General features: G+C 41.7%; 1 protein-coding gene across 4 annotated transcripts in view; it reads right to left on the bottom strand.

The window, feature by feature from the left end:
* PBX1 (PBX homeobox 1) overlaps positions 1–23,187 on the bottom strand; it is a 283,309-nt gene extending 260,122 nt beyond the window's left edge. Inside the window, exons 1-3 of one of the 4 annotated variants that reach the window (XM_027096842.1) lie at positions 22,805–23,187; positions 22,313–22,603; positions 18,969–19,042 (exon numbers count right to left, since the gene is read on the bottom strand). In XM_027096842.1, coding sequence (XP_026952643.1) covers positions 18,969–19,042; positions 22,313–22,503 — 265 coding nt within the window. In that variant the 5' untranslated portion in view covers positions 22,504–22,603; positions 22,805–23,187. Of the gene's footprint in view, positions 1–18,968; positions 19,043–22,312 lie in introns of all 4 variants that reach the window. The other 3 variants (XM_027096845.1, XM_027096843.1, XM_027096846.1) reach the window with 3 other exon arrangements.
* Positions 23,188–25,315: the final 2,128 nt, after the last annotated feature.

Genomic DNA, 25,315 nt, shown 5'->3' with positions numbered 1-25,315 from the left:
CAGAAAAGGCGTGAGACTATAAATTGAAAGTTATTTTGTTTATTAATGACACAAAGTAAAGGGGTCTTATTCGAGAAAAAAACTACACATGGGTGTAAGATGTAAAGAAAAAAGTTTACAGACCAAAATGCTAAAAGTTTCTCTGCTAGACAGCCATTGTAATTAGCTACCAAGATGCCCAACTTAGGGTGAGAGTCTTGGCAACTGAGAAGAGCCTTAAACAGAGTGGCTTTGCTGAGCAAAGGAGTGGAACAGCCACAGAAGAGAATCAGACAAAGAAACTGGTTCTAGTGGTCTTTGAATCAAGCCAAAGGAACTCTTCAGGACACTTTTATCTAAATGTACTGACCCTCAAAGACCACACAGCCCTCCTCAAAGTCCACAGTGAGATTCCTGGTCTAAGACAAACATCCCCACTCTCCCCAGGAGAAGACTAAATAGCAAAGCCACTAAAGCAAACGCAGGACCCTACATGGAACAGGGTTCATGAGGAGGGAGATGTGTAGGGAAAATGAGCTTTTTGATACTCTTCACTTGGAAACATCTGAACTGCACTGGGATGGGGGAAGAATATCCTCAGGGAGTGACCCTGAAAAGTGACAGCCCGGTTTGAGATATCACAGACTCCAACTAGGAATTTTCAAGCAGGGAGGGGGCTGGCAGGAGGAAGGTAGGGGCAATTCTTCCTTTCTTCCTCCCCAAGGACAGGTTTAAATTACACGTGCTTACACTGGGAGGGGTGAGGGGAGAAGTGTAGAGGGTGCCCAGAGAGCCTCTTACTCAATTACTTCCCCTGCTGTGGGGTCTACAACAGCTTTCACGTTTTAAAAAATCACACTTTCAACTTCTTGGGTTTATTTGTATTTATTACTATTACTGTTATTATTCTCTAATGGAGGAGTCCTTTTCCAGGATTCCAATTGATCTGATGGGAGGAAAACTGGGCAAAAAGTCAGAAGCAGAAGCAAAGAGAAAGCTGGCATAACTTTGGGGAGAGGGGAAAGAAAAAAGAGGAGGCTTTGTAGATAGGAAAAGACAGGACAATTTGAGGATGGGAATAAAAGGAAGGTACTGGAATCTGAGCCACTGACTAGTTAAAGCAGCTGCCCCTCCCACCTCTGCCTCTCTCACTGAAAGGTTGTGTCTAGCCAGCTTCCTAAATCTGATTATCATTTGTCTTACACGGTTCTCATGTGACGTCTCTTGCACACTCTTCCCGCCCCTCCGTCTACCTTGTGACACCCTGAGCACCCTTCATCACCCCAAGGCCGAGACCATAACTCAGAAAACCCAGACTCAGAGGAGCCATTCAATAACAGGTTGATTCTAACCAGAAACCTCTTTGTCTCTGAGCACTGGGTTTGGAGCACTTCACTGGAGTGATCCAATAGATCTAAGAGGGATTTCCATCCTGTCTTCTTATTTTTTGACACATTGCAGAAGCACACGCATAAGGTTCAGAAACTAGTACGCTCACAGCAGACAGCAGTAATTTTGGAAATAATTTCTTAAGATAGGCAGTCTGAAAATAGAAATAAGTACGATTCAGATTTAGATGAATTATCTGTGACTCCTTTTTCCCTTCCTTCCTTCAACTAACACTTACTGAGCATCACATATATACCAAGCACTGTGCTAGGTATGCAGAGATGAATAAAGCATGGCTCACTAGTTTACCATCTGGAAGGGGGAGAAGCTTACAATCTCAGACAAAACTGCAATCATCTTTCTGGAAACTTTGAGAGTGTACAGAGGGTTAAAGACTGTGCTATACTTAGGTCACCTGCAAGGCCCTGATCAATGGCTGCCCTGAAGCCCCCTCTATTTTCTCCCAATGATAAGCAATTTGAGGACAAGGTCCTATCTTGCATTTCCCATTGTGCCTAGCTTCGAAGTCAGCACCAGGTAAAGGTTTTTAAAAAGAAAGGAAAAGAGGGAGAAAGGGAAATATGAACGTAAAAATTCTCTGATTAATATAGCAATGAATAACTAAAAAATTAACAAAACTGGGTAAAAGCCAGATGTGGCAGTTATCTGTTCTTTTCACTCTTTGTTTTACCAGTATGTCCCAGGGATCATTCGTTCTTCCTGGTCTTAGGATCCAGTGTTCTCTATAAGTCATTACAGGAATGGTAGTGGTGGCCATCACTCTGACGGGCAGCGGGAAAACGAACAGTCTTCCCTCTGAGGCTGCCAGGTCAAGTCAGGAAGAGGCCAAAAGAGGGGTCCCACTCCCTACCTCCCTGAGGCCCCATCACACCCTCATCCCAGAGAGCCGGGGGTTGGGGAGGCTGGGGTAGTTAACCGAGGACCTCCCCCCTAAAAGAGAAAGGAAATGAAAATGCTAATCTGCAAGACAGTGGCCTCACTCCTCACTCAGATGCCCTCATCATTCCTGTTTTTACCCTCCCCTCTCCAGGCTTAAGGATCCAAACCCCAAACTCCAAAAGGAGAAGCTAGCTGTATTGAGAGTGTATTTTAAGCAATCTTATACGTCATTTCACACACAAAAAACGTTCATGCCTCTATTATACTTATCAAGCTAGAGTACAATGTATCTATTAAGATGTACCTATGCCAGTAGACCATAAACTCCTCAAGGGCAGGAACTTTTGATCCCTCTTTTTGATGGCAATTCTCAGTAAATGTTAATGAATGGATTTTTCCCCTTTTTGGATAAGAAGATAAAAGAGTGTTTCAATTCAAAAACTATTAACTGAGTATTTACTACACATATGCTGGGCATATATGTTCTAATCACTGTTTTCCAGAAATTCATTAGCCTAATGAGGGAGTCAGTTTGTCAACCAATAATTATAAGATCTGGCAAGTGTGGTAGGGACATTATACATAAAGGGCTATAGTAAAATATGAAATATAATATCTTGTTTATATGTTGAGGGCAACATCTATCATATCATTTAGCATCTTATTAGGAACCACAGGAGAATTCTGCATGCAGCCAACAACCGATTCACTTTCAATTCTAAATGCTTTGAAATTTGAAATCGAGCCTGTTTCCCTTTTTGCTTTTGCTACCAGGAAGCAAACAGTCAAATCTATAGCCAGCCTCTACAGGATCTAGACTGAACAAGGTCCTAAGACTAGTTTGATCCAAAGTGTCAAGAAGCTATTTCCTTACCAGCAAAAGGCTTGGGAAGGCCACAATGAGAAAGGATCTTGTGCATGCAATTTTACATACTAATGCTCCCTTGCACTTTATTTTTCTACCTTAATTTTCTCTTCTAATTTCCTCATTTCTTTAGTAAATCTCTTCGTTTTGCTTGTACCTTCTGGTAAGCTGCTTGAATTCCTCTTTGAAATGAGATGAGCAATAAACAAATAAATAAATAAGATACATAACAGATTCTATTCATAAATAGCAGAGAATTTCATTCCTGAGTATATAATCATCTCCAAGAAACAGAACATTCACATGGCCATAAGGAAAATGACAGGAAGAAAATATAAACGTAGGGGAGGGACTTATATAGATATTGAGCTAGGGCAGTACAATTAAAGGTGAATTTATTTTCTTTTATAATGTATTTTCTTTATTAAGGTCTTCCTGGGATTATACTGTTTTCTAAACAATACATTTAAACATAAGATACCTTGAATTCTTTTTTTTCCTTCTAGCCCCTGGGGTGATGTGAAGATAACAAGCCCTGTACCATCACCATCCAGGCCCATCCCGGGGACTTCATCTCCACCCAGGTCCTTGGGAGGCAGCTGTCCCCTCCTTTAAGCTGAGAACACCCACTCATCAAAAACAGGAGCTGCTCAATGTGCCATTCTGAAAAGACTGGCTCTGCAACTGGGCAGGTGAGACTTTCTGGTTTCACCAAGGAAGCTTCCATTCAGTCGCACACGCAGGTGTGACAGAAGGACAGCAGGACCAGGAAAGGCATGCAAGAACAAGACACTGTGCCCGGCTTTAAGTTCCCGAGTCCTAGGCTTCTGAGAAGGAACTAGAAAAGATGACATAGATATAAAATATATATAAAACAGACGGGCAGTCAAGCTTTAGCCCACCTATGAAAGTAAGTCATGCACACTGCCTGAAAGAAATCAGGTAGATTCTAAAAAAGCAAATAGGCAGGGGCCTAACAAAAACCAGGAAACAGGCCCAGGGAGAATTTTGGACTTATCTCCTTTTATTTATGTCTTACAGCCAACCACAGCCAAGAGATAATGAAGTTCATGTACCTGAGAAACAGGACCAGAAGTGGGCAAGCCAAATGATTTGTTATTTGGACACCTGAGTAGGATTCCACGGGATTTTCTGGGAAGAATCACAAGCTGAAGGGCTGTCACTCAATGGGAATGAAGATTTTGGTAGAAAAATCTACGTTTAGTAAAACTTCCTGAGTCAAACCTGTCCCAACAGATCCTCTCATAAGCTGTGCAATTTTCGGGAAGTTCATGAAACTCTCTTTCAGTTTCCTCATCTTAAAAACTGAGGCAACGATAGTAGCTCCACATGTGCTCTATGCATTAACTATTATTACCTGCGCACAGAAGAATTCCCTGCTCCAAAGGGGAAAAGGGGCATCACTTCCGCTGACGTTTTCCGTTCAGCTTCATGCTAAGATGACCCACCACCACTCTTCTCCCAGCCTGGGGCCCACGGCAGTCTTCCCTTCAAATCACTCGGATAGGGTAAACATGAGTATAAAGTAACAGCTTAACCATCTACACTGCCTGCCTCCCTTCCTCGGCTGACAGCCAGGACAGACAGACTGTGCGTCTGTGTGTTCCAAGAGTAGGAGAAGCCTCCAGGGCTGGCCTGTCCCAGTAACTGGATTGAACAAGCTCCTAGACCAGTTTGATCCAAAGAGACAAGCTATTTCCTCACCAGCAGAACAGCTGGGCCTGGCTGAGCCAGCCACAGCGAGAAAGCCATCACCTGAGTCCCATAAACCTTAAGGAGACAGTAGGTCTAATGGCACAAGGCCTCAAAGAGCGTCAAGTTAACCCAGTGTCTTCTACCAGCAGGGGGGGAAAGAAGGGAGCTGTGCAAGGGGAGGGTATGAATGTGAAAGATGAAGCTAACCATGAAAATTTAATTTGTTAAAATAATGACTAGAAAATGACAGATAATGCACAAATTGTCTACATGCATTTACTGAATACATAATAAACGTGTGTGTGAATATACAGAACTATATATGCATACCCTGATAAAAATTAATTCCAGCTTCTCAAAAGCATCCTTGTTTGTCTCCCTGCTGGCGAGAACCCTGGCGCACAGAGGTAAATTTCACACTTCCTCTCAGCAGTCCCTCCACGCGGACCCTGTAGCTTAAGCCGCCCAGGTGAGCAAATGTCACAGATGCCTCTTCGGCGGGCGGTAAATTCCAGCCATCCCAGGGAAATGCCAAGTGGTCTCAGGTCACAGGTTGGGCAAATAGTGATTTGAGGGTCTGGGGGATGCCCCATTGAAGGGGAGGAAGGGAACAAAAGAGAGTGAAAGGGGAAGCAGAAAGGAAAGGAAAGCAGAGGCAGGGTTTAGCGAAAAGCAAGAAGGCCAGCTATGTGAGGACTCAAACACAGAACATTTCTCAGGCTGCCTAAGTAAAAATCAGCACCCTTTGAAAGAAAGAAAGCGTTCTGCCACGTGTATCACCCTGCATGTTCAAGAACTTTGGGTCGGAATGACATTCTCAGATACACTCCTGGCCGTAAGGAACAGAGTCCTGTCTTGGGCAGAGGGCTTTGGAAGCAAGTCAGCTGCCCATGTCACAAAGATCATGACCATGATACCGGCCCCTTACTGGGCTGTAGCTTCCTTGAGGTTAAGGCCTACCGCTGGCACATTTGTGTTCCTCGGTGTCTTTCATGCCTTATACAGAGAAGTTTCATAAATATATGCTACAGCAATGAATGGGCTAAAATAGTATACAACTCTGCAATTTCATCATGCCCTCCAGAAGGTCTAAAATGAAATGTCTAACTGGTGTTGAAAAATTAAACCCAACCAGGACAGGAATTCATTTTTAACTTTTTCACTTTTCAACCTGTGGGACATAAGAGTTTTGCCCAACATCTCCAGAAATGATGGCGCTCAAAAATATCTGGTCAAACTTACTTAAAAACAGTCAAGCTTCCATGACCCTCACTTATGAAAGCCAACATTCAAGAGGTGACGTAAGTCAACATAAGTGAGGAGAAGACATATTCTAGTGGGATCTTGAAAAGACAACCCATCTTTGCATACTTAAGACCAAATGGAAGCCACTAGGGAGATTCTCTCCTTCGTATAAGCCTCTAGGAAGTTAATCTGCAGCTGCAGTTACCAAGATATCACAGCCTGAAACACCTAAAAAGGGAAGAGGAAATGAGTAGGTAATGAGTAGGAGGTGGCAGTGTCCAGATCAGGAACAGAGGGAAGCAATTATTTTCATTCTTTATTATCCCCACTGCTGGTATTAGTATTGCTACTCTTATATTTTAGCTGTAACATCTGTAACAGAAGGAACATGTGAACTCTCAACCTATATAATAACCCTTCCATCCTCTCCCCCAGAGCTACTGGGATGAGAAACTCATCCTGTGAAATTAATAACGGGCCTCATTCTTCAGCTGGTGGATCAGAGACTAGGCTGGTGGAAATTTATAGAGAGAATGAATTCATAGATTTTCGAAGTAATGAGGGAATTCAACCTTCTTGCTCTCCCACATTCATTCAGTAGAAAGTTTCTGGAGGGTCTATGAGAGGACCTGGTGGGTGCCCAAGGAGGCTGCAACAGAGCAATGATAAGAAAGCACAAGAATCCATTTAAGAATAATAATCACACATCAAGAACATCTTTCCTGGTGTAACTTTCGAAGAAGAAAAATAAAGTAATATGGCTTAGGCCTGAGCATGATGACAGCCCCTTCCTGCCTTGGCTCCAGCAGGCTAGGTGGGGGAGGGGAGGCAACTCTGTGTGTATGGGTTGGAGGGGGGCAAACTACCAAAATCGCTTCTTTACTTTCAGAAGACTCTCGCAAAAAGAAGGCAGCGTGAGGCCCCTTGAAGCCTTCCTCTGAGATAAGACAAGCCAGCACATAAGAAACTAGGTCCGTGGGAAGGCACCCAACCTTCTTCAAGTGTTAAAGAAATCAGACCAAGCTTAAGGAAAACAAATGTCAGCGCTGTTTAAAGTACATCAAGGTTCTTTGGGTTAAAAATCTCCCCAGGGGAAGATGATGTGCTCCCTGTAAGAGCTGAGAGAGAGAAGATGGGAGAGGGTTTCTGCAGTAACTTCAGATTACGTTATTCGATTCATTTCAATACCATGAAGCATCAACCGGACTATTTATTGAACAGAAAGGAAACAACACAGAGGCAACTAAGCAAGGAGCTGCAAATTAAGATGTGTGCCTGTGAGCGCGGGTACCCGCACACGCTCACCCACGTGCTTACACGCTGCCTTCTGAATTTCACTTCTGTATGCAAGACCACCACCGCCAGCGTCTGCACTGCACGGCCACTTTGCATACCGAAAATGCGGCACAGACCCCGCGCCTGGCTCCCTGGGGACAGACCCCCGCAACCCTCGCTGCTCGCTGGAGGCTCCGATTGCTGTGGCTGCGAGGGTCCAAGCCCAGACTGAGAGGTGTTTAATAAAGGAAGGATGACTCCCGCGAGACTTTCCCCCTGGCGGGTGGGGGGTCCTCTCCTATCTCCCTCTCGGGAATTGGAGAGTGAGGGCAGCTAAGGAGAGGAGGTGGCGGGGGGAGGAAGGGATCCTGGGGCGCCCAAAAGGAAGGAATCGGTGAAAACACAACCAAGCCCTTCTCCGGGGACTCTCGGCTTCCCGGGCCGCGCCCGGGCGGCCCGCGCCAGGGGTTCGGGGGCTCGAGGCCGGCTCTGCGCTGGGCGGCGGCTCCCTGCCAGTGCGCGCAGCCCCGCGGGGCGCAGAGGAGGCCCCCGGGCCCGGCCGGGAACGCGGAGGCGGCGGGCGCTGATACCCCTGCATCAGCATCAGCCCCGTGGTGAGGTCACCAGCTTTCAAGGAGGCTTCGCAGCTCCCCCAGAGCCCACTCCTCTGAAAGGCTAATTGTGCGCGCTGCTGCAGCAAGACCCAGGCGCCCGTCTACCCAGGCCCAGCTCAGAGCATTACGATCCTGTCTGAAAGGGGCCTCTGCTTAGCACAAGGCCATGTGGCCGGCCACCCCGCTCCTCCAAGACTTCTTAGCATTTTCTTAAGTTCCCAAAGTTTTATTTCGTAATGCATCCCCTTAAACTCCTTCCCGACGACTCCGATTTCTCTTTCCCACCTGATCTAAGCAAACAGGCTCTCTCATCTCATGCGTTTTCTGGTTGTTTTCTCCTTTCCCCTTTGATTAGCCTCAGGACGAAGCTGCTTTAATTTATTCCTCACACGATCTAGTTACTTCTCCGGCCTTCAGACTCCGTGCTGCGCGCAGCATCACCACCCACCCACGCATTTCCCACGCAAGGGGTTAGGGATTACAAGCACCCTAGTAAGGAGGCCACACAAAGGAAAGCGGTGCATGTGTTGCCCGCGCTTTGTTTTTAAACGTTTATTAATGTAAGCAGGGTGCACGGCCCTAGAGCCTCTGCATGCAAATTCTGTAGAGAGGAATTAACGTCTACACACTCGTATCCACAGAGAGCCTTTCAGAATAGATGTAGGCTGGGCTCGTCAGCAGGGTCTCTGAGAGGCTCTCTTTGTTAGGGACAAAATATAAATGCAAACTTTCAATTCTATTAACAATGGTAATTATAAGGAGGATTCTCTTACAGTGACAAGACTTGGGCTCAAATCACCTAAAGCCCTCAGAAAAATGACTGACTGACAGCTATCTCTCAGCCCTACCAGCACAGGCCACTAGGTAAATGTATTCCTTTGACCTACTAGCAGATTCAACCCTGTCTCAAAGCAGGACAAATAGATGGAACTTTCTTCTCACACTTACCGAACCACACTTTCTTAAGGAAAGTCAAACATCTTTCTAGGTATCCTCACTTTGTTTCCAGAAGCCCCACTGACAGGTAGGTGGGAAACAGACATTATTTTAGTATTTCAGCTGAGGCACACTGTACAAGCAACTGTCCACAATTCTATGGTGAAAATCAAACCCAAGTTTCCTGACTTCCTGCGCTGCACCATATGAACTTGGCAAACGTATCCTGCACTTCCAAGCCTGCAACCATATATCTTTGTATTTCCCAAAAGCAATTTTCAGTCTAGAATCCAATAGCTACAAATAGATAGGACACAAAAGAAACATAATTTGCATTCAGTCATGGAGTCAACAAGGTGGATTAAACTGGGACTGGCCTCCAGCTGGCCTTGTAAATGTGATACTGAATGCTTCAATTAAAAAAAAAAAAAAAAACACTATTTTTTTTTCCTCCCGGTTTGCCTTCTCCAGCTCAACTTGAATGATGGAGGCAGCTTTAACACCACCATAACCAGTTTTACATGACTGTCTAGAAAAGATAGAAGGAGTCAGAGGATAAATCAGGAGTGCCATGACAATGAAAAAAGAATCGTGTTTCATAAATGCTTCACCTGCTTTCAGTGCTATGTATCCAGGCCTTGGAGGAGACTATGTTGGGGTTCATGATCCATGAAACGTGGGGTCAGATTAGTGGCTCTTTAGAGTGGCCCATTCCATGGATGTAGAAACCCGAGACCAAGAGGTTAAACGGCATTCTCAAAATAACATAGTAACTTGGAGGCAGGCGGTGTTAGGCTTTAGAACTCTTGACTTGGGGTCCAGCAAACACAGAATTCTCTGTTCTTTTTCCATTGTATCCTAGCCGTACAAAAACAAGGTGGCTGCTTCCACCACCCATTCTATTTTAGGGAACATTTCAGATTTTGTTAGGGATAAGGTATCAAACCATAAAATGAGGAGTTAAGGAAAGAAAAAAAGTAAAAACACAGAAGAAGGTAAAGGGGAAACACCTCATCCTGGCTCCCAGTAGTGGGATATTCCCTGCCAGAAAGCAATGCCTTAGATAAGCTTTATTCTGGAACATGGCTATCCATCAGGAACCAATTTCAATTGTTGCAGAACTACCAGATCAAGTCTGAGTAGGGAACAATCAAGTTTCACACTCTTCCTTAGAGTGCGAAAATTATGCCAAAAAGAGAACAAAACAAAGATTTATGCCAGGACAACCATTCTACGGCTATGCTCTTCAATATGGAGAACAGTAGCCCCATGTGGCTATCGGGCACTTGAAGTATGGCTAGTCCAAATGGAAGACGTGCTGTAAATGTAAAATACACAACTGATTTCAAAGCCTTAGTACAAAAAGAAATGTAAAATATCTTATTAATAATTTTTATGTTGACCATATGTTGAAATATTTTAGATATATTTGGATTTAAATAAAACGTGTTATTAAAATTCATTTCACCTGTTTCTTTTTACTTTTTTTCCCCGATGGGTTACTAGAAAATTTAAAACGTTAAATTTAGAATGACATGTGTTCACTGCACAGCACTGTTCTATGGGATTCTCTCCCTAGAACTCTAGGATTGAAGGAAGGAGGCGCAGGAATGTTGGGGTAACTTCTGCTGAGCTTTGCCCCTGACTTTTTTCCCCTCTCATATTGAAAACCATTTAAAGCATTTAAAAGCAGGGTCAGGAAGCATCTCACTGAGCCCCTAAAACTCCTGGCCAGAGCTGGTAGAAAACCGAACCTGAATAGACAGGGTCAAACTAATGAGACCAGTGGTAGACAGCCACGTGGTTTCAGAACAATAACAGTAGTTGCCATGTATTGAGCATACTCATGGAACTATGTGCTTTATATTGGCTAGTCCTTCAACAAGCCTACATTGTATTATCTTTACTGTACAAATGAGGAAATTGAACCTCTGTTAAATCAACTTACGTTACACAACAAGTGAGGATTTGAATCCAGATTGGTTTGACTCAGAGACCATGCTCTTTCTAGCATACTAGATTGCTATTCAAAAAAACTGTCTGATCTTTTTGGCAAAGGTCTTCTTCTCTGGGAACCTGACACCCGAAATTCTAGCAGTAGAGATTCATTCCTTTGACTTACTTTTTTTTCTTCTCTAAAATGCAGATAGCTCTGAGAGAGGTTTCACATAAATCCTGATCATGCACACTTCAAGTCAAATAAATGTATCAAAATATTTTTTCTTAGAAAAAATATTTTTCTTCTTAATCAAAAGAAGAAAAATACTTTTCTTCTTAATCAAAGAAGAAAAATAATACAGTGCACCCTTACACATGGAGGAGAAGAAAGATCAGTGATTGAAGAAAAAGGCTGAAAAATAATGCTGAGAGCGACGAAGACCAAATTTAGTGTTATTTACAGTAAAACTTAAGAATACACCTACTACAGCTACTCTGGAAAACAGTTTGGCAGTTCCTCAAAATGCTAAGCATAGAGTTACCATATGATCTAACATTCCACTCCTAGGTATATATATATCCAGAGAAATAAAAACATGTCCACATAAAACTGTTATGCAAATGTTCAGAGCAGCAACAACATATGAAAACAACCTAAATGTCCATCAACTGATTAACGGATAAACAAAATGTGGTATATCCATACAATAGAATATTATTTGGCTATAAAAAGGAATGAAGTATCAGTAGACGCTACAGCACAGTGAAACTTAAACACATTATGCTAAGTGAAAGAAGCTGGTAATAAACCAGATATTATATGATTCCATTTATGTGAAATGTCCAGAATAGGTAAATTCATACAGACAAGAGATCAGTGATTAGTAGGGGCTATGCAAAAGGAGAAATACAAACTGACCAGCAATGAGTACAGGGTTGTTTGTGGGAGGTGATAAAAATATTCTAAATTCAGGTTGTGGGGATGGTTGCACAGTTTTGTGAATACACTAACACCACTGAACTGTATACTTTAAATGGGCGAATTTCATGGTATATCAAATATATCTCAAGAAAGCTGTTAAAAAAAAGAAAAAAAAAACCTACTAGTATCAAGGTTGTTATTATGACTGATATAACATTTTCCCTAAAGGAAGAACACATGAAGAAGACAGGAAGAGATCAGGTTGCCCTAAACTCACTTTATGTTACTCTTCCTGCTTTGAAACTTTGAGTTGAATGGATGGGCCTATGTGTTTTCAAAGGGAAAATATTTTTAACTATGATTACATAATATCTCCAGTTGCTGATGCTAAGAAAACACCATCACTAAAAATGCCATTCTAGCTTTTCAGGAGGTTGTTGTCCAGTGTGTAGATAATTAAAAACCTCTGTCTTTGCTCTTACCCATTCTTTTTTTCCCCTCTTCTTCCAACCTCGACCAGCCTTTTGGCCAGATATAACTCATTCTCACTTTAAGAGAATGGCAAGAGAAACATAAGAAAACAAATCTTAAATTCAGCACTATTTTTCCTTTTTCAGCATAGAATCACAGAGTCTTGGAATTGGCTTGGTCTTTTGGGACCATCTGGTGCAAGCCTCTCTTTTTCATATAAGAAAACAGGGCCAGAAATAATAAAAGCTAACAGTTATGGACTGTTTACTCTATGCCAGGCACTGTAATTTACATGTATTACCTCATTTAATCCTCACAACAGCCCTCTAAAATATGTACCATTATTACCTTTATTTTACAGGTGAAAAAATGAGGCACAGAGAAGTTTAGTAAATTTAATTAGGTCACACAGCTGAAAGATAGGAGATCGGGATACAAACCCAGGTGGTCCAGCTTCAGACACCAAACCTTTAACCACTACTGTTATAGTTTCTCCTAAAAGTACTTAAGCTATCTGCCTGCCATCTTATAACTACTTAGTGGTAGGTCCAGAACTAGTACAGGTATGAGGGACCCACCCCAGTTTCCACTTACTGACAGAATGACAATGGGAGATATAGTTGAAACCAGGACCTAAACCAAAAAGGATGAATTTTTCCACCCATTGCAATCTTGATTTCCACCAATAATTGAGAGATTGAAACAGAGCCGTCAGAGGTAAGAAGACCTTCCGGGAAGTCACTACTGACCTTATTCTGCCATGAAGGGAGATAGGTTTTATAATCCTATGACAGTCTATACCCACACTTTTTTTTTTTTTTTTTACTTCTGGAAATCACTCTGCCAAGTTCTGAGAAGTGATATCACTAAGATGTAGATGAGGCAAAAGATTCAACCAGAGGACTCTCCTGATGAGACATACTGACTATCTCACTACTTAATTATATATTCGTAGAAAAAGTTAACACAATGACAAACTATGAAATGGAATAGAATAGGAGTCTTGAGATAATTTACTGTAGAAAATACAGCATCTCTTATCTATATCACTCAGGGAGCTCAGAGCACTTTGAAAACAACTCATTAATTCTCTGCTGATTTTATTTATCAGTTACTACATTCCTTAACCCTCACCACACCATCACAGGTAAGGGGCAGGAGTAGAGCCAGAATTATTATATTCCTCTAACCCAGGCTAAAACGGCCACGCAAATGGACAGGGTGCTGCCAGGGGCATACGAAAATGAGTAAGAGCTGTCTTTGGGAGCTGCACCTAGGACACTGCCTCAATCATGTGACATTTCGGGCAAATTTTTTAATGAAAAGAAAAGGTAAAAAGTATGCTTAGAATCACTACAACAAGTTCCAACCATAACAGCATCCATCTCACAAAGGTTTGAAACCAAAGTTAACCAATGCTGAGTTTTCCTAAGGCATGCCTGTAAACTACGCCTCAAGAGAAGCCAGGGTTATGCTTTAAATTAAAATTAAAATGCTTTCTTATTTAAATATGTTCAATATCTGGGTTTGGGATTGGTTGCTTGCTTGGGGGTATATTTTGTAATTTTGCCAACAACAAGCAAAAGTTTATGGATGTCAGCAGAACGGAGAAGCACGTGAAGAGAGGCATGTGAGAGAGGCCTGGCACCAGCAGTGAGCTAGATGCGCCAGCAGGCAATGCCCGCCTCCACCCAGACTGCAGCCTGCCACCCACCTGGGGACCCACACCCTCGCTCCTTCCAGCCCGCAACACCCCACAGGGCCTAAGTCACAAGTTTCCCCTGCGTTTCCCCACTCATAAATCCTCTTCCAGCTTCCTCAGTTTCACTTAAATCTTTTTCATTCCCAATCCTCACAGACATCCTATTGTTAGAAGAAATGACACCAAATTTCCAAAGACCTCACTCTGGTGGGTCTGACCAAGCTGTTCTTTGCATCCTCCTCTCTACCTCTCAGGTGCCAGAATTGGTCCAAATCCACTTCTAAAAGTGGATGACACAAAATCGACTGAAGAGAAGGGACTCTTCTCATCATAAGCTCACATTGTGTCTGCCACGGAGCCGTATTATTGTAGGTCTATCGCTTCTAACCAGATTATAATAAATAGTACGGGGTCTAATCACCTGACTTCTGCCTAGCACATCGCTGTACTTGAAACAGAGGTTCAAGTAAAACTGATCAAGTAACTCCCCTTCATTTGCTCCCCTTCTCTCTCTCTGTCCCTTCCACAAAAAAAAAAAAAACAAATACTTGAATTCTCTCATCAGCAAGAAAAAGTTTTTGCATTTGCCTGCTAGAGATGAACGTCTATGAAAAGTCACTCCTGCCACGTCAACCCTAAAAGGAATCTGATCAGAGGCAGCTCTAAATTGTCTGAAGTTATTTCACTCCACACTCCTGTTCTCTGTTCAAGGCCTAATCCCATCAGAATTATTTCCCTGAAATATATAGCTTCCTTCCACGGTGTCCCCTCCACCTACATACACACACACACACACACACACACATGTACACACGTGTGTGCACACAGACAAATTATTCTCTAATGCTATAAAAAGACGACGATTAGGAATCCCATAATGTAATTGCTATACTAAAAAGAAGTAGCAGGCGAAAATAATAAGGAAGGGTGAAAAAAGGTGAAATACAGCAGTAGACTTCAGGAAAAAAAAACTACAGTCTGTGATGGGGGTGTTAATTGAACCCAGAGAAAAAAGAAAAGAGAGAGAACAAAGGCATGTTAAGAAAGCAAAAAATAATTTTTTTAACCTCCTTCAGTGATTTGATAACTTCACTGTAGATAATATGCAGAGGAAAATTGGCTGAAAAGTGCCATATATAGCTATTATGTTCTAAAAGTAAAAACTATTCACAACAATTACAGCTATTCGTTACTATCTATAAAGTCTTCTTAGTAAACGGCACCCAAAATTTTTTGTGTGTTTTCCTCATTTTTAAACCAGCATGATTTTTGACACAGAAATTTTTAAAAATCAAGAAACATTTAAAAATATAGTTAAAGGGGCTTCCCTGGTGGTGCAGTGGTTGAGAGTCCGCCTGCTGATGCAGGGGACACGGGTTCGTGCCCCAGCCTGGGAAGATCCCACATGCCGCGGAGCGGCTGGGCCCGTGAGCCATGGCCGCTGAGCCTGCGCGTCCGGAGCCTGTGCTCCGCAACGGGAGAGACCGCAACAGTGAGAGGCCCGCGTACCGCAAAAAAAAAAAAAAAAATATATAATTATTTATATATATATATACACATATATATATACATATATATATATATAGAGAGAGAGAGAGAGAGAGTTAAGGTCTTTTTAAGAAATGCAGTATGTTTGAATTTTTCTTCTCCTTCTCTTCCATCCTATCAACCCCACTACCACTACCTCTACACATATGCAAAACCCAGCCTATTGCTAATATGTCAGAAGACAAGGAAGGTTCTTAAGAAACAAAAGAAAATGAGATATTAAATGGTCCAAAACTCTCTATGAAATCTCTATGTTCCCAGAAGGAACAAGCAGATAAAAGCCACTTCTGAAATACACTTGCTGGAGGTCTTGACAGGGCTTTCTTGCTGTTGAGATCTACTGCCTGAGAATTTTGCAGGCATTCCTTGTTCTTAGCATTTATTAAAAAAAGCAAAAAGTTACCAAAATAAAAACTTACCTACATTCTCAACAAGAAAACACTAGGGTTCTCTTTTTTTTTTTTTTTTTTTCTGAATATCCCCACAGTAATTTTTGACTAAATACCTATCAATCAACTGTAATCTAGACGGAGCTGCCTACTTTGGGTGTTATGCGTGTGTGTTTCTTTAAAGTTCCAAAAGGTTGGTAAGACAATCTTAGCTAGTTTCCCTACTAATTTCTGAGTTTTCCAATGAAAGTCCTTCACAAAATCAAAAAAGCAAAAGCAGCCAAGGAATGCAATCACCAGGCTTCCTTTCAGGGTCCTGCCTTCCTTGTAAAGACCTAGGTAAGCCCACTGAGCGAGCTCCGTGTGAGAATACAAACAAACAAACAGAGCCCACCCTAAATCAAGTAACCTCCACAATGCTTGAGACGGAAGCTCAAAAATACTCATTCAATGTGAGGGGCCTGAAAGTAACAATAGGAAAAGTCCCAAAACAATGAAGAAATGTATGTGAACTGATCATCCAAGTGATCTTTTCACTAGCTCTGTATCAAGAGGGGGAAAAAAAAGAGCTCCTACAACTTTACAGACACTATGTGTCTCAGACACGTCAACCGTATGTAAGATTTGTGGGCTCGTAGAAAGAGGGTGAGGCCGATCCTGAGTAAGTAATCGTGCTTTAGAATCAGAGTCCTTTTCAACACACCGCAGTTGTCTCCTACCTATAACACCGAACACTCAACATTCCAGGAGAGGTTTCTTCCTTCCCCTTAATCCTTCCAATACACAAGTTGAGGAATAAGGAGAAAGGACTTTTTTTCTTTCTCTTTTTTCTCTTTTTCTTTTATTTTTTTTACTTTCACCCATGGGTGCTCTCTCAATCCAAAACTCCGTGTGTATGTGTGTGTGTGTGTGTGTGTGTGTGTATGTGTGTGTGTGTGTGTGTTTATTTCCCTCTTAACACGGGGCCAATGATCCTTATCATTTTCAATTTACAGTACTCAATGAACTATTTTTTAAATATATTATTTGAGAGACAACACACAAAACCGTGATTTAGATTTTTAAAAATCTCCAAATGTTAATGTCATTCAATAACAGAAAATCTTATAAACAAAATATATAATCCAACAATTATACCTTTAGAGTATTATTTTGACCTTCCTATCACCATAGTTTAGGCAATATTCATGTAAGGAGCAAACTCTTGAACCCACACCAGAACCAGATCTCCATTCACACCCACTCACTTTGATCTACTGCCTCAGTAGGTTTTAATTAGAAGACTAGAATTAAACACTTTGGCCACAATATACATTTAAGTGCCCTGATGGGCTTCCTTTCAATAAAAGTCTGATAAAGTGTCTTTAAAATAGAGTCTCTTTGGCCTGGATTATCAAATATGCCTTTAGAGCTTGGTTCTACATTTTATGAAGCAAGATTAGCAGGAACGCATACCTGATTAGTAACAAATTTCAACAGACCAAATATTCCAAGTAAATAAGCAACAGAGAAAAAAGAAAATGAGAAGGAAGGAAAAAAAAGAAGAGAAAGAAATATATACACACTTAGGTTTCCTGCTCCGGGTTAATAGAAAAAAAAAAAAAAACTAGAAAGTGTGACAAACTGAAAAAGCCCTTTCGATATTTGTATACACAATCCATACATTTCTTAAAAGGTGTCTCACAGCTAAAATAATGCAATTCACAGCTTTGCAATAAGGTTAGGCTTTGGCAAGGCAACCCGGAAGACTTAAAGATCTAAACATCACTGCTCAGGTGCTTTGTCTGGGATAGCATGCACAACACAAATAACATTCAACAAAGGAACTGCTTACTAATTTTCCATACATTTCAAGACCCGAGTAATTACATATTTGATCAATGGTCACATCTTGAAACTCTTTATTTTTAAAAGAGAAACACAGAGAGGACTCGAGAAGAAAGCCGCCCTGTGTGCCCTCACTCCCCCCGCTTCCTTTTTTTATGTGTAACTATCAATGTATATCAGCCGGGCATGCAATCATATTTATTGTCACTTTCATTCATGTCATGCCCTTGCTTATATGGTTTAGATATGAATTATTGACTGTTACACTCCTTGTTGTAATAAATAAATAAATAAATAAATAGGATGTCAGGTACTTTGCACTGCTCTACAGCGAGCAAGCAAGTCAGGGGCCAGCAGAAGCTCCCGATTTATATAACCACCCCTCGTTCCTCATCTTTATGCCCTGGTTTCAGATTGCCTTCTCAACTCTTTCTTTTTACAGGGGAGAGACTCACCCACCTTGGAAAATTAAGGATTAAAATAAACAAACAAGAGGATGTTGCTAAATGTCCTTCCCAGAGCATCTGTTGTTTAAGAACACCTCTGATTGATGACTGCTATTTTTTAATTGTTGCTTTAAATTTTAAATGCCCTCCTGGGATGTGTTATAAGTGTGTTAGTCCATGATATGAGGTCTAGAAAGTAGAAAAACAACAGAATGAGTGAGCTCGTGGCATTCTATTCTCCTAAACCCAGTGATTCTCCCAGCTATAAAATCACAGGGCACTCAAATACCGATAACCTGATGTTGTGTGACGCTTTCCACAAAGATATTTGACAACACTCTGTCGAGAATCTCTAGTTTGCTGCTTCGTGTAATTACAAGAAAAAAAGGAAAGGAAACTTTAAACACTTAAACATCCCGGTGCCCAACTCCAAAAAAATTAAGTGTTTTAAAGATGGACCAAAATATATTCCTTCAGGAAACGGACTTTTACTTTCATATTTTTCCCCCAAAGGCACATCATTCTATAAATTTCCCTTCATAACCTCTATTTCAGCCTCAATTTCAAGGAGGCCGGGAAGAGAGTTAAGGCAAATAAACCAGTAATGCCTGGTAATAACTGTCAAAGAAACTTGGTGCTTTCTTTTACAGGAAGCAGGGCTACTAGGACTTCCTACTGGAATATGCGATCAATCTTGAGAGTACTTCTATTCTGAAATTTTAATATTTAAATAATGGGTTCCTGATTGCCGGTTAAGTGGTCAATTGGCCAAAGAAAATGCTTAAATGTTGGAATCTCATTCCTACCTGTTTTTTCTTTGATTTCACACAACACATTAAACAAGGCAGGCTTCATTCTGTGGCAGTTTAAAGCATGTTTTCTGCAAGAAAGAAACAACAGAATAGCTTAGGTGGACTCTAGAGATCAAGCTGCTCCTAATGCACAGGGGGAAGAAAATTTGAACATTTAGCCAAAATTATAGACCAAGCATAACTCTGTGGCATGCTTCAATTGCTTTATGACTTAATAAACAGAGTCCCGCCATAGAAAAAGAACTAATGTTAATTAGCAGGGAGAGAGTAGGGATTTAACTACAGAACAGAACTAATCTCAATTACGCCCATTTAGGAAGAGTTTGGGGCTTGTTTGTTTGTTTTTTTTTTTTAAATAAGTAGTTTAATCCAAGTGGAAGTCTTAAACCAATAATCCTATCCAGGGCAATGAATACATGGCAGAGTCGAATGCATGGGTTAACAGTTTTGTATAATCTATGCAATCACCACAGCCTAGGAGCTGTCTGCTTCTCGGTCCGTGTGTGTTTTCAAATTTAATTCATCCATGTGTTCGAATTCATTCCGCAGATGCCCCTGTATTCTCATAAACACAAGATGCTTGAAAGGTCTTCTGAGTAGAACTGTCAATTTATAAAATTTCAGTCCCCAAGTTAAAGAGTATGGAAATGCATTGCCAGGGGGCAAACATACCCATATGGGGAATAAATTCATTTCTCTGTGTTCACATTATGTCGCTTGTGCACACACTGCTTATTTGCAGGTGTTGAAATTCAATTATTTACAATTAGGACCTTGCACCCACTGGGGGAAAAATAAATACAATTCTGCCTTTTAGATTAGTGATTTACCTGGTTCTTCTGCGTGCTTGTATTCAGAATGCACTTGAAGACCAAAACAATACCTTTCCCTTTATTATACTCTGGAAGCACTTAGCAGAAGGATATTGTTTTGGAAACAAAATACTGATCATATCAGCTATTAGTTAAGGGAATTCTGTTGACTAACTAAAATGAATGTGTAAAGATAAATGGGAACCTCTGGCACTCAAGACACATGCAGTTCTTTTTAAATCCCTTTCAAAGTTAAAAAATAGACACATCCTCATGAACGGAAACCATGAACCATGCTCTATATACTGTACATCAGAGGAGTCATAAACTCAAAATTCAAAAGTATCAAAATAAACATACACATTGTGTCTAAAACAGGAATGGTTCCCTATGTAAATAATAAATGTACATGATGAAGATCTGACTAGGGAAAGGAAACACCCGATTAAAATATTTGCTCAGTTACATTGTTTAACCAAGAAGAAAAGCTTAGTGGCGATTTAGTTCTCTTGTGGGATGTGCAAAAAGGTGAAAAAAAACTTCAATGTATCAAAGACTTCTTTCTGGGCCTTTTAAAAGAGTTTTCATTAATTGTATTCTTATATAAAGGCCCAAATGCAAAAACAAACAACAACAAAAAATTCCACACGGCTTTGCAGAAATATTGCATTGCCACAGCACATCAGTGGGGTTAGAGAGAGAGAACAGAAAATGTCACTATCCCAAAATTGTGTCTGATCTCTCAACATCTAGGCCATTAAAAGGAGGAACCCGCCAAGCCACGGCTGTCCTCAGTTGTACAAAAAGGAGTGGGACTAAATATCAGAAAAGTGGTGAGTTTCCAGTCTTACCGGCCCCTTCAGCTACATAAACTTGTTATTAAAGCAGTTTATTGGTATGTCTGAGTTTATTTTCCTGGAACAATGTAATGGAGAAATCTGTTCCAATTCCAAAAGAGACTGCCAGTGGGAAATCTTCCTCTTACCCTACCTATTAGCTTTTCTCTGGATAATAAAATTCAAAAAGGGCACCGATTAATTTTTGAAAACTTTCCCCTATTTAAAAAAAATTTAGCATAGTTCCAGTCTTTGAAACGTCCCAAGTTTTCAAGCACCCATAAACCTCAGGACTGTTGAGTTTACATGTTGCATGCGCTTACAGCTAAAATAAGAGTGTAATTCACAACATCCATGTTTTTAACTGCTCCTCATTTTCTAAACTCAAATTCCTATCTCCCTTAGACAAAAATACATATAATGATGTCTTCTCCATATAACTAAGTCTTGTGAGGTACAGGAATTGTGTGTATATGATTAAAAAGCCCAACTGCTTCTGAGATTTAACAAAGCTGGGTAATTGTAAAGACATATGTGGTCATTAGATTTTTTAAATTCTTCCTTTCGAGATTGGCCTTGGGCAAGCAGTTGGTGGGCTGCTATTTAGTTAGTGTTTTATTTTGAAAAGAGAATTTACTGTAAAATCCTAGAGTGGAGAATTATATACCTGGTAGTGGATTAAGTTGAGAAGCTACACAGCTTCTTTATTATGCTTCCTTAATGAAGATCTTCCTATCCTATAGGATTGAAATACATAAAATACACACTTGCCTTCATTTCTATTTTAGTAGCATCTAAGTGGTCCTGAAAGAAGCATGGGAAAAAGAGCATGCTTGATTTCCCCCCCCCACCCCTTTTTAAAGGACCATACATTCTGTACTACGGAAGGTTAGTAAACCCACTCAAAATAAGAGACAATAAAGTTACACTACATATCTGAGCCTCTTAAACCTACCAAATATGTTTAAAAGCAAAAGTATCTCTTCTTTCTTTACATCAGCTTTTCTTGAAACAGAATTAAATAAATGCAAAATATTTTCTGGATAGCTGACAACTACTGACAAAGAATTACCTTGCCTTTTTTTTTTTTAATAGGGAGATAAAGGGGAAAAGATAAAAATTAATTTTGGAGGAGTAGTCCAGAAAGAAAATCCAAAGTCTCTAATTCAGGGAAGGGGTCAACTAAATTTGCAAATAAAGTGTTCATGGGACATTTTATTTTGTAATGTTAAGGAGTCCTTCAACAAGAAGTCATGTAATGCTGTTCAAAACTTGACAATTCTGCTCTCTCTGATACTTTTTTAAAGCAGTAAAAAGTGCCGAGGGCCGCTTTTGGATCAGTTGGCAATATTTTCGGCGTGCCTGAGTGTTTGTCTGGATATATATGAAGACCTCTATATTCACACACACTCACACACACATACACACACACACACACACACTATACATATATATATATATATATGAAAATATATATATACACAGCCATATCACGGCATGGGAGATTACACTTTCGATAACAACGCTCCTTCAAATTTTACTCCTCCGCCATATAGTTGCTCGTCAAAATGGGCAAAGAAATAACATTTAAAAAGAAAGCGCTGTGGTGATTCGGTTCCCATTGTTTCCCCCAGCGAGAGGGAGAAAAACAAAAAACCCCAAGAAAGGAAAAGAAAAGCCTCCATCTCACCTGGCCTGCGCCTCATCCAAACTCTGGTCTGTGATGGTCATAATTTGCTGTAAAATGTCTCCAATGTCCTGCTTCCTCCCGCCCTCCCCCTCGGTCCCTCCGGCCCCATCCTGCAAGTGCTGGGACAGGCCGGGGTGTCCGGCCATCCCGACCCCAGCATGGGAATGCATCAGCCTGGGCTGCTCGTCCATCTCCAAAGGCAACGGCAGCCCCCGGCTCTTCCTCTTCTGCTCCTCGGCTCGGCTCCTGGGAAGCACCAAGGCTTTTTATCCTTCAAGCTGTCTTCAAATCCTTTTCAGGATAAACAGGGAAGGGGGGGAAAAAGAAGACCAAAAGAAAAAGAAAAAAAAAATCCCTTTGCCTCTTTAGAGGATGGTGGGAGGATGGGGAGTGGGGAGGGGGAGGGGGGCGTGAAGGGGTTGCGGGGTGAGGGTGGGGATAAGGGCTGGTGGGGAAGGGTGTTGACTCCAAAAAGCAAGAAAAATAAACCACCTTCCCACTTGACGAAAAGAAATCAGAGCTGGCTTTTGGTTTTTCAGTCCGGTATCCTTTGCAAGGCAGAAATGGGCTCCCGGCGCTTATATCTGTGGCTTAATCCTTTTGCAAATATGCATTGATCGGGAGAAAGGAGAGGAAGGCAGGGGGATTGCAATGCAAACTTTCCCCCCCACCCCCCGCTGCCCCCCACCCCCGCTCCGGGCCAGAGTGATCTCAAAGGGGGTGGGCTGTTGCAAAAGCCAGATCTCCCCCAGCCGCGGCGGCAAGGCAGAGCACAGGCTCTCTCCTCCACCGTGTCTCTGCAAACTCCAGCAGCCCCGTCAGCCTCCTGCTTTTGTTTAGCTCAGGCTCAGGACTCCAGAAACATACACAGAAAAACCACAGCCTGAGAGGAGGAGGAGGACGAGAAGGAGAAGGAGGAGAGGGGAGGGGGCAGAGGAAAGGGAGGAGGGGGCGGGGAAGCCGGGAGGCGGGGAAGGGAAGGAGGGAGGAGGGCACCCGGAGCCCCGCCCCCCTTCCCTGATTGGCCATCGGAGAAAAGACGGGCCCCCTCTTCCCCCTGCTTTCCTCCCTGCGCCTCCTCCTCGGTCTCCTTCGGCTCCTCCTCGCCCGGCGCCCTGTCAATCAGAGTTCAGAGGTGGGCCGGGAAGGAAGGCGAGCTGCTACCAAGTCTCCAGTCCTTAAAGGTGCAATGATACCGAAGCGCCAGCTCGGTTAGTCGGTTCCCACTTTTCCTGCCTGCCTCACTTGGGTTCTGTCCTTGAGAAAAATGTGGCTCCACTTAAAAGCAAACGTATAAAATTAACACGAAAGAACAAGGACGGTGTGGGTCGCCCCCTCAACTCGGGTTTTTCTTCTGCTGTAACGTTGCCATTTAAAACTTGATCCTTTTAAATCGTTAGAGCTCAGGGAAACTGTTGAGAGCGAAAGTTTGTCAGCACGAAGTTGTTATGAAACAATCGAGCTGTTAATGTAATTAATAATGATCTCTAATAAATGGCATATGTAAAAAATAGATTTTAAAAAACAATCACAATAGAGCTAAAAGTAATACTGAACTGTGACATTTTGGTTGCATGGAAACTAAATTATGGATTATGAAACTAAATAATGCTGAAAAAAAAGATTAATAAATAAGTTCACCAAATGAAACTAATTCAACATCTCTCTCTCTTCCCCCTGGGGGAAATTAGTTATTTGGCTTAAGTACTTAATAAAGAAATACATTATCACAGTCTGGTTCTAGTTTTTAATGTAGTCTAATAAGCATTATTAACTGGGATAAGAAGCGAACTGACATCTATTGAATGCCTACTACGCACCAAGTAATTTACATGAGTTATTTTATTTAATCCCCAAGACATCTGTGTGAGTTATGGATTATTAGTTCCATTTTACAGAGAGGGAACTTCGAAAGGTTAAGTAACTTGTCCACGGTCCCATGTGTGAATAGTGTAAAAATTAGTTATGTGCCCATCTTGTCTGAAAAGAGACTCAAGATGCTTAAAATGATACATATTCAAACAAATTGACTCAAATTGAAAATGAGTAGGAAAGAATGAAAAAAAAAAATTAAATTAAATCAGGGGATGGGACTTCCCTGGCGGTCCAGAGGTTAAGATTTCACCTTCCAATGCAGGGGGCACGGGTTCAATCCCTGGTGGGGGAGCTAAGATCCCACATGCCTTGCGGCCAAAAAAAAACAAAACATAAAACAGAAGCAATATTGTAACAAATTCAATAAAGCTTCTAAAAATGGTCCATATTTATAAAATAAATTAATTAATTAAAATAAAAGCAGTGGGGGCTTCCCTGGTGGCACAGCGGTTGAGAATCTGCCTGCTAATGCAGGGGACATGGGTTCGAGCCCTGGTCTGGGAGGATCCCACATGCAGCGGAGCAGCTAGGCCCGTGAGCCACAACTACTGAGCCTGCACGTCTGGAGCCTGTGCTCCGCAACAAGAGAGGCTGCGATAGTGAGAGGCCCGCGCACCGCGATAAAGAGTGGCCCCTGCTTGCCACAACTAAAGAAAAACGCTCGCACAGAAACGAAGACCCAACTCAGCCAAAAATAAATAAATAAATTTAAAGACAGAAATCTATAAAATTTATTAAATAAATAAATAAAAATAAAATCGGGGGGAAAACCTAATAAGAAACTCGTAGCTGAAGTTCGATACTATCGCTCCAGGTAGACCATCAATTCACCTCTCAACTTTCCATCAGGCACATGAGAGTGGAACTCTGACTGGGTACACAGTCACAGTGGCCACAAGATAAAAGAGCAGATGAATTATTTTGGAGAAGCCAAGAACAGTATTTCGGAATATAAAATATTCTACTGTGCAGATAGCCCTCTTCCTGGATGGCAGTATAGCCAAAAGAAATGCATTGAACTGCTCCAAGCATAAGTGTACCTGATCCGCAAAATGGAAGGTAGCCTCACCAAATGCTTTGAGATCCTCAAATAAAATGTTATTCTTCTTCTCAGTCCAACCTCCTTCC

The sequence above is a fragment of the Aethalodelphis obliquidens genome, unplaced genomic scaffold (assembly GCF_003676395.1).
Source record: "Aethalodelphis obliquidens isolate GAN/ISIS:26980383/991018 unplaced genomic scaffold, ASM367639v1 scaffold109, whole genome shotgun sequence".
Lineage (NCBI taxonomy): Eukaryota > Metazoa > Chordata > Mammalia > Artiodactyla > Delphinidae > Aethalodelphis > Aethalodelphis obliquidens.
This window is presented reverse-complemented; position numbering and strand designations above follow the sequence as displayed.